Source organism: Clupea harengus, chromosome 1, assembly GCF_900700415.2.
Source record: "Clupea harengus chromosome 1, Ch_v2.0.2, whole genome shotgun sequence".
In the NCBI taxonomy this organism is placed as follows: Eukaryota; Metazoa; Chordata; class Actinopteri; order Clupeiformes; family Clupeidae; genus Clupea; species Clupea harengus.
This window is the reverse complement of record NC_045152.1, coordinates 26,712,587-26,725,086: the sequence shown is the minus strand read 5'-3', so window position 1 is coordinate 26,725,086 and position 12,500 is coordinate 26,712,587. Positions and strand designations below refer to the sequence as shown.

The 12,500-nt window shown below is 45.0% G+C and overlaps 2 protein-coding genes across 4 annotated transcripts in view; both read left to right on the top strand.

The window, feature by feature from the left end:
* nbeal2 (neurobeachin-like 2) overlaps positions 1–2,212 on the top strand; it is a 58,295-nt gene extending 56,083 nt beyond the window's left edge. For all 3 annotated transcript variants that reach the window (XM_031573877.2, XM_031573891.2, XM_031573884.1), the window contains one exon: positions 1–2,212. This exon is cut by the window's left edge and continues 117 nt beyond it. The gene's annotated coding sequence lies outside the window, so the exon portion shown is untranslated.
* A 2,183-nt stretch (positions 2,213–4,395) lies between these two features.
* nradd (neurotrophin receptor associated death domain) overlaps positions 4,396–12,500 on the top strand; it is a 9,046-nt gene continuing 941 nt past the window's right edge. The window contains exons 1-4 of the mRNA XM_031582006.2: positions 4,396–4,757; positions 9,078–9,210; positions 9,491–9,862; positions 11,444–11,684. Coding sequence (XP_031437866.1) covers positions 4,716–4,757; positions 9,078–9,210; positions 9,491–9,862; positions 11,444–11,684 — 788 coding nt within the window. The 5' untranslated portion in view covers positions 4,396–4,715. The remainder of the gene's footprint in view (positions 4,758–9,077; positions 9,211–9,490; positions 9,863–11,443; positions 11,685–12,500) is intronic.

Below are 12,500 nucleotides of genomic sequence, written 5' to 3'. Positions count from 1 at the left end.
CGCAGGAGAGGACACAAAGGGACACGAAGGGACACGCTCACCCCACCGTGCTTTCAGCCTCGACTCGGCCAGCGGGGCCAATGGCCATGAGGGGGTCGGGGAGCACGAGAGCCGAGAGGACTGTCCTCAGGCCCAGCCTTGACTGCTGCCCCTCTGCACTTCACTGCTGGGGATAAAGCACTCCCCACCACCACCACCACCACCACCACTACTACCACTGTTTTTATATGAGTGTGCGAGGATAAAGCAATTATTTTCCAAAGCTGCACTTTTTAAATGAAACTCTTTTTAAAAATTGGTGTTTTTATGTGGTAGTTGTACTTTTAAAAGAGGCTGTTCCAAAGATTTTTTTTTTTACACACTCCTCACTTCTGCTGTACTAATGGTTTGTGTCAGACATTTGGTGTAAACAAGGGATGTTTAGGTTTTATGTATTTTAATGTTTTCATTTCATCCTGTGGAGGCGTGTCTGCTGTAATACCCCAGTAGATCACAAGAGGGACACAGGCGGTTCCCTGTGTTTGCTGTGTGAGCTCATAGCTACAAAGCAATAAGGAATGTGAATGATCATTGTTTCTGCGTTCTTACTGAAAGTGCAAGATACTGTAATCAGTTGCTACATGAGATTCTTTGATGCCTTAAAAAAACAAATATTTCTATGTGTGTATCAGATTAATGGTTTGGTTTTTTTCAGATCATGTTAATGTGTTTTTTTTTATTTATCGTAATTCTTGATGTTCTTCACACTCCACTTCACAGTCCACCCATAATTAAGCCTCCACATCATACACAGAGAAGTACACACACACACACACACACACACACACACGTAAGCCAAATAAAGCCTTCTTTACTTTACTTTACTTCACCTATCAAACTAACCACACTGGACATTTTAGACTTGGCAGATAACTCGATAACACACACACACACACACACACACACACACACACACATACACACACACTCCTGCCTCTCTAACTCGTTAAATGATAAAGTGCCTTTGCTCTTAAATTAATTGTTTTTTTGTTCACTGTATTATTTGGGAAGCAGCAATGCTGCCTGGTCAATCATGAATGGCACTTTGTCACTATGCATTTCCAGACCAAACCCTGAATAACCCTGAACCATGTTTGGGCACAGTTTTAGTAATTCCATATGATATGGTTTTCATAGGGGCATTTTACAGCCTGTCGACGATGGTTTATTTATAAAGTAAAAGCAGGTATATGTTTACTTATCTAGACAATCTGGAGGTTTCTCCTCGGCAGTATGTGTGTTCAGAACCAGCTACTTTTTGAATTTGAGCTTGATTACCCTGACAAAAATGGAAAAAAAATTGAGAAAAGTGAAGATTCCATTTATTTCCCTTCCATTTTTTCCCTTCCATTTTTTCCCATTCCAACCTAAAACAAACTTCTAAATCTTATCTGCAGAGTAAATATGGCTCATTGAGCTAATTCACAAAAATGTTGTCTGCACAACTAGCAAGCTTAAAACGGGCCCAGTTGAGCTCGGAGCAGGACTGTATGGGAAGGTTTGGTCAAAGTCTTCTAGTGAGAAAGTTGCGTTAGTGGCTCTGCTCCACTGCCATGTTGGGTCGTCACTGCTGTAACCATTACTGTACTGATGCTGAAGGCTGCAGGATTTTGTTGCTCTTGAACACTGAAATGCTTTGAAGCTGTTTTTATCTTGAGCGAGTGTGAAACAGATGTGTGTGTGTGTGTGTGTGTGTGTGTGTGTGTGTGGCACTTGGAGTAAAGGAACACAAGAATGTACTTCCTGTGAAGTGGCTGTGCAGCCAGTGAGACGTCTGCTTGAATGAACTGCCCCAGCAGGACCAGACACATGTTCACTTCACTCCTGCAGAAAAGTGCCTCTCCGCTGTGCCACACATATACCGTCTCTTTCGCGATCGTGTCAAGGGAAACATTTTGGGTGAACGCAACAACAGCCAAAATGCAGGTCTCTCTCACATGTTTCCTTGTGTGCTGAATGTATCTTTTCAAATACAATGCCATATCAGCCCTGGGTCTTTTCTCATGGCATATGTATCGTCGTTCAGCTTTCCAGATGACTTGCTGTTACAGTTGTCAATCCTGCTGCGTTATGTCTGTGATTGTAAGACTATGAACAAATTTGACTAAAAGATCCAAGTGAATATGCTGTCCATGCTGTGTGGCCTACTGAATTAAAAGGGTGTTTTGCTGAACCTGTGCAGGTTTGACTTTATTGAAGTACTCAACGTAGAAATGGGGTCTTTATCCATGTTGTACCTAGCTTTTCTGTTTTCAGGGCTATTGTGATAACACACACAATGTTTTGATGGTTTCTGCCTGTATGTCTACCCGTGTGTGATGTGGTTATTTGAGTGTGTGTGTGTGTGTGTGTGTGTGTGTGTGTGTGTGTGTGCGTGTATGATTCAGCCTGTCCTTATGCTTCATCAGTCCTTGTTGTAAGCAATACGGTAATGCAATGTATGGACATAATGATTAGTGCTTGCATATTCTAACACTAACTATCAATTGTTTTGCCGTGTATGATTTTGTAACAAGTGTTTACTGTGGTCACTGTAAGAGACTTTTGTTGACATTTATTGTGGCACAGATTCAGAATCAGTTATTAGGAGGGAGCATTCTGACGACATGTTTCTCTCTCTCTCTTTCTCTCTGTCTCTATTTAGAGATCTACATGCTTGCGTTTCTCCACCTCTCCTGCACTTTGTGTGAGTTTAAAAGGTCACAGTTACTCCACATTTTATTTAAAACACCAGACTCCTTTGATCCCTCAGAGGGCCGAATATGCTGTTACCCCTGCCCCCACTCCTCATAAACACCCTGAGGGGGGCAATTCAGGCAGGCAGTACAGAGGACGAGACAAGCAGGAAAGCCTGCTGCAGGGGGTGGGGGTGGGGGTGGGAGAGTGGGGTCCCAGGCATTCTCTCTGTTGTGGAATTCTCTTACTGTGGGGGGCGGGGATTGACACGTCGTCTCTGATGATAAGAGGCATCCCCTGCTCAGGCCTACATACAGTAACCTTCTTCCTCAGTCTGTTGTTTGATATGTCCCTGTCAACCGCAACCCTCCTGTCCCTCAACAACCCTCTAACTGCCATCCGAACAATCAGTTTGTCTCCCACTCCCCCTCTCTGCACTCTGTGTGCCTGGCTCCACTAATGCTTGCTGAGCAGGGATTCTTTCATTTACTGCATTCACACTGCTTTGACAGATCTCCGGCACACAAAGACATACACACACAAAGACACACACACACACACATACAGATGCTGCAACATGGAAAGAGGGGAGCCTATATAACCTTGTTCTTTTTTCCGTCCCAAGACTGGGCCTGGCTTAAGTGCTCAGATCAATTCATCACAAGTCTTTTCTAACACATAATCTGTTTTTATGCATCATAAAAATAAGGTATTGAGTGGTTTGTGCATAGATCTGCTTGTGCTTCTCAGACTAGGTGAATATGTGTGATAGTCATCACCTCATAGACTCTGACTTCTAGATAACATTACATCAAGTCTCTGCATGCTAATTATGCATGCTGTTACAGACCAAACATGTCTCATAACTTGAATTGTCATACCTACTAAGGTTACAAAAGCACAACTTTTTATTTTCTTCTCCTTTGAATAGACTGTCCTAATTTATTCTGGGCCTTTAGGCTACCTCTCCGCTGAGATTAGAGGACAAGTGTTTCAGTGTTACAAGGTGGGTTCTTCACGAGCTTTGGAGCTTTTTATAAAGTGCCGGATCAACTCTGTAGCATTAGCGTGGGCTGATGACTAGTCCTTGGAGAGAACCTGCGCAAGCCCTTGACAACGGGAATTCGCCCTCTTTTGATGCGCCGACCGGTCATTGAGGTCGCTGACAGATCCTATTGCCGCCGTTTTCTCATAGGCTAGATCAGACCCCAGGTGGTATATTCACTGGGATTTGGGAAGTGTGTTGCACGCCTGTTCTGGGCAGTTTGGAGTCAGAAGTGAGCAATCCACCTTCCGTTATGCCAAAACATATATACTACTCCTCTTCCTACTACTACTACTAATAACAATGATAATAACAACAACAATAATAATAATAAATGTAATAGCACCATGGCCTTAACCAGTAAGCTGTTTTGTCCGAAATGATAAACGTAATGATGGCAAATGCCTGGTGAAATAGCCTAAGCTTCAAAGCAAGACTGTTATCAACATGCAATGTACTAAGGTTGCAGCCGTTTCCGGTGACTTTCCCCTTAATTTATAACCCTTTGCAGCATACAAATACCCCACAGACCATTTATTGCCCCGCCCAAGCATCCAATTGCAAAGCGCGCATGAGAGCACGTGAGGGTTTGGAAGTTTGGGGTTAAGTGAGGCTGTAAGCGCACATCTACCACTTCGGATGACAAGAAAGTGGGGTGAAGAAGTATTCATCACTCAATGCAAACACTAAAAGGGAGCTGTTTTTACTTTTTGCGTCCACCTAACCGTGTATACTGAAAGGAAAAAGACTACCCGGGATTGCCAGCTTGACAGAAAGTTTGTTTAGGCTACTTTTGTCCGTTCCGAGTGATGACTATATATTTTTTTTTATTGTAGTCTGAAGTTACCTGAATAAAACGTATCAGCATATCAAAGAAACTGTAGTGACGTACAAACAAGAACCACCGGATAGCGTACAAAGTGGTTCTTTGTTGGCTGGGGGGAAAGAAAAAGAGATGTCACTGCTGTGGGTCTGGGCGCTCCTTCTCTTCTCAAAGGTAAGCTTCTCCTCCGCGGTCTCGTCGAGACGCGAGGCTTACGTTTTTGAAGAGAGATCTTAACTCTAACAAAACATTTTTTTTTACCCCATTCGTGTGATTCAACTTCTTCGTAACACGAATTCATTATGTTCCTGATTTCAGTTTGCCCAGTTGGGAACACTGCCTAATCTGCACAAAATGATTGTATTACACTCGAAATTAGTGACGGTATTTCGATTTCTTTGTAGTAGGCTAGTATGTTCGCTTTAAAGATGTATTATGTTGCTAGTTTTTTCTATTGATCTCGTAAGGAATTATGAAACCTCTCAGAAATGTGTCCGTTAGTCATCCCATTAGCCTGCAGGTCAGTTGTGTGGCGTTGTACCTCTCTGAATTCTTAAAATGCCAGGTTTGTCATGTTCTCCTACTTTAGAATGATTAATACAGACAAATAACAATGGGCTCTGATAGAGCTTCGCCTTAGAAAGAGCCTGCTTTAATTTGTCAACTTGAATTCAATTCTTGAATCCAACTTGGAAGTGCTTGCCATGCAGACACCGTTGACGTTGTAGTCCTGAAAGAGCATAGCGTGGGCAATAGGCAATGTTAAGCGCACCCTCAAACATTTCTATTTCTGTTCAATGTATATTTGATGATTCAAGAGCAAAGGAATGCCAGGCTTGAAGACATTACTTTAGTTTAGACGTTTTGTAGCGATGTCAGTTACATCAGCGTTGTTCCCATCACAGTTGGAGCAGCGCACTGGCATTCAGTTAGTGACAGACTCATTCCTAATGTCAGTTCCGAATGCAGACTCCGCCACAAGTTGAAGTATTGCTAGTAATTATCGTCATTTTCTCCTGGTTTGTGGAGAGCAGAGAGGCGAATTTGCAGCTCAATAACTTGAATTTCCATGTAGCCACATAGGCGTTCTGTGTGGAGTCTCACTCTCTATGCCTTAACGCATTCCATTGGTCACTGTTGTGCTCATGTGTATCAAAGTCATCAAATTTAAGGACTATAAGAAGTCTCTGGATTTGCACCCAGTGTGCTTTGTCTGAAGTGCAGAGTCAAGCAAGTAGTGTGTGTGTGTGTGTGTGTGTATGAAGGACACACACTATGACTTCTGTTGTGAAGGGAAATTCGATTTTTTTTACCAGAGGCTCAGTCTGTCAGTGTAGAAATACTTTCATACAGAATGCCTGTGGCACAGAAGCAGTTGTTGCTCTGACCCCAGTTGTGCTCCTGCCCCAGTGTTGGAGGTGATTACAGCATTCAATAGCCCCACAGGGGAGCACTGAGAGGCAGGCCCAGGCTCCGCGTTAGAGCAGAGAGCCCCCCCCGTCAGTGACAGAGGTGTCCCCGGCACCTGGGTGTGAGGAGTAGGGGTCAGGGGTCAGGGGGAGCTGAGTGAGGCTCTATCCCCCAGCTGGAGCAGATGGGCTCATCATCACTCAGGTTAGACATATCCACCCCCACCCTCCAGAGCCCAGCGGTCTGTCCGACGTGTGCAGCAAATTGCACTCCGCTGGCTGGGCCACTGACAGTCGAGAGCCCTTTGAAAGGCCCGGCTCTCCTTGGTGGTCGCATGTGTGGTGATTGGTCTCCTGGGGCAACGAGAAGGCAGGGTGGTCAGCCTCTGTGCTGCTCTCAAACACTTTTCTTAGCTCTTCTGGTGGATATGCTTTATAAATGTGTGATGTTCATATGGACTACTGATGGTACACTGTGGTGACACTCAAAAATGAGCTTTTAAAAAAACTAAAAAATCCCACACACACATGTGCATGTGTTGTCTGGCTTGTCCTTCCGTTCCCTTTGGCTTTAGAGGAACTCACTCACTATGGGTTTTATAACTGGAATTGGGAGTGAATGGTGGTTACATTGCTGAGTCCTTTAACCAGCACACTCTTCTTCCATCTCTTTCCCTCATACACACACACACACACACACACACACACACACACACACACACACACACACACACACACACACACACACACCCAGTTCCAGGGGATAACCATGCTATACTTGGGCACCAGCAAAGGAAATGCCAGCAGAGCTACAGAGCAGAGACTCAGCTACCTCCAGTGACTCTCTCTTTCTTTCTCTCTCTCTCTCTCTCTCTCTCTCTCTCTCTCTCTCTCTCTCTCTCTCACTCACTCACACACACACACACACACACTCTTATTATTCCTCATTATTCAAAATTCTTTCACATTTTGGTGTGAAAGGTATTTTAAGTGAAGGTATTGTATTCACCGAGGTGTGACTGACTGTGGAGTTTGTGTCTTGTGTGAGAGTGATTGTGAGACAGGTTTAAGCATATGCATCGCGCAGTAACAGGCGACTGTAACTGCTGCAAGGCAAAAAGAGAGCTATTTAACTGTCAACACATCTAGTGTGTGTGTGTGTGTGTGTGTGTGTGTGTGTGTGTGTGTGGGGAGGGGGGTGAATCACTCTGCAGGTCAACACACGCTGCGCCCGCTCCTCAGATAGACATCAGAGAACACGAGAGGAGAGAGTGAGAGAGAAAGAAAGAAAGAAAGAGAGAGATCTTAGAGTAGTATTTAGCTTCCTTTGCAGGAGGTGAGTTGTTAGACATCTGTTTGCTCTTGTCAGCCCCCAGGGGTGTGAGTGCCAGTCGTCTGTTAGAAGCATGGATAGAAGCTATGCATGTTTAAGATGCCGTGGTCTGGAAGGGTGTGTGTGTGTGTGTGTGTGTGTGTGTGTATGAGAGGAATAGTAGCACTCTGTGGACAAGGTTTGAATCGACTCTTAGAAAAATAGTATTTCTACATGCCTTGTTTGCATGATATCTCATTCTCATATAATCTATCAGACAGACTGTTGAGATGATGCAGTGTTTTTCCTCATAGAGGGTCGTTGGTGAATGTAGTCTTTTGATACCCCTCTCCTCTTTCAATGTAGGGACGCGGGAAGGGTTTCAAGGGTGAGACATGAATAAGAGCACCCCTGTATGCATTCCCCCCCCCCCCCCCCCCCCCCACACACACACACACACACACACACACACCACACACACTCCAGTCTCTTCTGATACTGGGGAGTCAGACACCCGCACCCCCAGTCACACCCACCATCAATTCAGGAGACCGATTTTAAATTAAAAGCATACAGCACATAAACACACTCGTCACACACACACACACACACACATACACACATACATACACACACACACACACATCCACACTCATTTGCTCAGAGTCAGTTGAAGGGTAAACATTTTATTTTCTCTAACCCATCCTTTTGTTGGTCATCAGGTTTTTTCATTTCCTAATGAACACATTGCAATTCATTATGTTGCATTAAGAATGGACCAGTTCGACTTGTTTTTGTGTGGCACAGTGTTTTAGGCCTGGGGAAGTGTTTCACACACTACACACACACACACATGTACACACACACACAGCAACGTCAGCTAGAAGTCTATCTAGCTTATGTAGCTTCAGTGAGAAACATTGGCTCGGTACAAAAATTAGAGAGAAGGGAGAGAGGAAGAGAGAAGTTCCAGTCTGTAATTTTGCCAATAAAAAGCATGTATAGAACTTAACCTGAGTTGTTCTCAGGGCAAGAGGGGAGAGAGAGAGAGAGAGAGAGAGAGTGAAGAGGGTAGATGTAATCTAGATCTGTGGACTATGCTGATACCCTGGCTGATAGCGCCTGGCTGTTGAGTTGCTAATCGCTCTTTGATCCTCCTCTAAAGAGAGCCTCTCAGGATGATTCGGCCATTGTTCTCACCATTCACACTCTTGTCTCATATGCAGGCCTGGGAAGCACCGTCCTGTCAAAGCCGTAAAAGATGCACTGCAGTCAATAAAATGCAAAAGTAAATAGCCCTTTTTTGTCTGCGTGAAGGTGTCAGCTTTGTAGAAGGCTTTGTAGACCCCCAGTGCATATTATGTGTATTTCATTCAGGCTGGCTTTAGAAACAACATCGGAATGAAAGATTGCAGCATTTATGGCAGTACTGTAAAGCTGATACTATTATTCGCAGCCACCTTGTACTGCATGGCCAGATTTGATCAGTAGCTCCCCAGGATCTCAGTATGTTGCTTCGGCCCCCGCTAAGTTCACATTAAGGAACATATTGAAGGCTAGTTATTTAGAAGCCAATATGCATATCTTTGTTTGTAAATGTGTTCATGTCAGGTATGTTCAAGTAACAAAACACCTCCAAGGGCATCACAGCTGTCCAGAGTCACACATCTGAGACTTCTGCTGCAGTTTGCACCAGTTGTTGAAAGCAGTGGTTGGGATGCGTTTTGACCGTACGTGTGTGTGTGTGTGTGTGTGTGTGTGTGTGTATCTCAGGTTGCTGTGGGTGATATCTGCGCCAGCAGGAGGTACACAGAGGCTGGTGAATGCTGTAAGGTGTGCCCACCTGGGACGCGGGTGGCCGTGGAGTGTGGCAAAGAGAACACCCAGTGTGAGGCGTGCCAGAAGGGTGAGTGTGTTACCTATGAAGAAGCCGTCCACACATACTCTGAACGTGGCCATTTTGGTACTTGCCGAATTTTCCTATGTACTATGTTTGAGGATAATATTCTCAAGCGTACATTTTCGAAAGATCATAAAGATGAAAATAGAAGTACTATTTGTGCAGTCAGTAGATATAGTTTGCTTTTTTGTAAGAACTACTTAAAGAGTACAGGGTACTTTATGGGAGGGTATGGTATTCTGTATAGGATTGCTTGTTAACCTCTGTTTGTATGCAAATGTGTCAGGTTTGACTTTCAGCTCCGCAGAGGACTCGCCGCAGTGCCGCCACTGCGCCAAGTGTCCCCGCGGCGTCCCCGAGCTGGTCGCCTGCACCCCCACCCAGGACACGCAGTGTGACTGCGGGCCCAACTCCTACCTGTGGCGTGAGGGAAATCACACCAAAAGTCTGTGTGCCCTCTGCTCTGCGTGCCCGCGCGGGCAAGGGGTGGCGCGGGAGTGCGGCCCTCTGGGGGACACGGTGTGTGCGGACTGCCCCGCGGGCAGGGCGTACTCAGAGGAGCCACGGACCTTCAAGGCCTGCACACCGTGCTCACAATGCCAGGAAAGCGAAGTGGAGATCCGTGCCTGCAAGCCTCAATATGATGCCATCTGCATGGGTGAGTGCACACTGTCTGTCTGTCTGTCTGTCTGTGTGTGTGTGTGTGTGTGTGTGTGTGTGTGTGTGTGTGTGTGTGTGTGTGTGTGTGTGTGTGTGTGTGTGTGTGTGTGCATGAGAGAGAGTCTGAATACACATGTAGTCTGTGTGTGCGTGTGTATGTGTGAGCAGAGGGAGAGAGAGGAGGTACATGTGGCCTGCAGCTGCAGAGTGCACGCACACACACGCACGCACACACACACACACACACACACACACACACACACACGCACACACACACACAGAGGGAGGGAGAGCGGAGCCGCAATGGAAAAGTTTTAAAAGTGACTGAAGTACAATGGTTGTCATACTGTGGTGTTTAACCCTTGTGTTAGTCTGCTGGGATCTGGAGCTGAAGCTGGAGTGAAGTGAAGTGGAGTGGAGTGCAGAATGCTCTCTGTTACAGGTCCTCAGACGAGGGTCTCTGAGGAGAATTCAAATATCTCCGTCTAGACCAGCGTTTTAGCTCCAATATAATCTCATAATATCAGAAGTAATCTCGGTCCATACTAACACGTCTGAAAACCCATTTCACGTACACTGGGCATGCGCATGTCAATGGAAACAGGAAGCAGATTGTCTACTCTGCCGGAAAAGGGTTATCTGATAGGAGAGTGACGAATCAGGGAAGGATACGTCGTGACTGACAAGACCCATTCAGGAAGCAAACGTGGGTGTGTGGGTGTCAACGTTCTCAAAAGTCTCCGCTTCTGACTGAAACGCAACATTGAAGTTTTTAAACTAAAATTGGGGCCTGTAGCATTTGTTAAAGTCACCATTTTTAGGGGGTTGCAAACTCCGGAGCAATATGGTCGCCAGGCATAAATGCAGCAAAAGTGACGCGTTTTAAAACAAAAATGTATTAATGTGGATATAGCCTTACGTCACAACACCTCCTGGAGAGGTCATGGCTTCAAAGGCCGCCCACCAGCCTACATCAGTTCCCAAGACTCATGAAGGGATGTAAGGTCAAAGTAAGATGAGATGGAGAGAGTGAGTGGAGAAAAAAGAGTAATTAATGGACCAAGTTAGCTGCAGTGAGACTCTCAACGGATATTTTAAAATAAGCACCATGCAAATGTCTCTTGTCACATTTACGAAAGCTCTAGATCCCTTCAGTGATGAGAGCCCTGCCCTCTCCAAAAGCACATCCTTTAATTTTTTGCCATTTTCTTTATGTGGGATGTGTTTACGGGTTGATGTGGTGCAGGGCAGAAAATTAAAAGCTCTTCCAGTGCTGACACATATGAGCAGATCTTTATAAAGGCCTTGGCGGAGGGGGCGGGGGTGGGCCATAAAAAACGCGTTGATTTGACGTTGTTGACGTTTTATGGCTCCAAGCTGAGAATTGTGAGGGGGAAAAAAAACGTATTTTGGACCAGGATGATGGCAGAAGTCGAGTTATTTGAGCAGAAAAATGGCAAATTCCCCAGGCAATACTCACTTGTCAGACGAGCAGAATATACTGTTTATAGACTATTCTATTGAGCAGAGATAAAAACTGAAATAAAACTCGGCGCTCCTCTGCTCGCCTCTCCCTCAGACAAAAAGCTCCACTTCAACACGCAGCCAGTGGGCTCCGATGGTCCCCGCGACCCCACACGCAAGCCCGGAGACGGAGACGTAGAGGACGGGGACGCAGAGACGAGTCTCCAACCTCCACAGTCTGACGTCCCCAGACCCCCGCCCCACGAGGAGGAGCGTGGAGGCAGCAACATCCTGGTGTACGTGTCCGTGCTGGCTGCTGTGGTGCTGGGGCTGCTGTTCTACGTGGCCTACAAATGGTGAGAGTGTGCATCAGGGGACGTACTGCAGGGCAAAGGTCAAATTATATCTTAACAGGATTTTATCTGTCTCGTCTAGATACGTTGTATCAGGCTTGAAATAGCAAATATAACTTTTCAAAATTCTACATACATTAATTTCGAAGTATTACTTCGGCAATAATTAAAGATTAAGGAAACATTGCTGTACTAAAAAAATGTCGTTGGAGAAATCAATATTACATATACTGAAATATTTCAAAGACATTTGATGTCAAGCTACCAATTGGGTTTTCAAAAGTGTTTGAAGGCTAAAAAGTCTAGTATGAACAATGGTACTTCTGTGGTAACAATGGTAAAAAACAGAGTGTGGTTCAGTAGGCCACACTCAATGAATATGGTTTTTATTTATATGTGCGGAGACTGGCTTTGCTCTTTTGTCTGAAGTTCAATACAATCACTTTGTGTGCGAGGAACTCAAGAACAAAGTGCTGGGAACTAGTTAAGAACAGAATTGTTGGCACTCAGACACAGAAAATGCACTCCGATTAAGACTGTCAAGGTCAAAGCTAGTCTGTGATTCATGTTTACACAATAAGTCTTTTTATAAGAATCCATCAGACCCTTCCTGCCTCAAGCATATGTATGACACAATGTTTTTTTATGACTAGATCTTCCTTTTAAAACCACCTAAATGATCTGGAGAAATACTTGATCTGGAGGCAATATTTTGAGTACCCACTTCTAGTCTTTTACTTCCAGTGCTCTCAGTCTGAGCTGTTGTGGTGGAGGTGTGGCAAACAAAAGCTTAGTTCAAGCCAAAATGGCGGATATTGT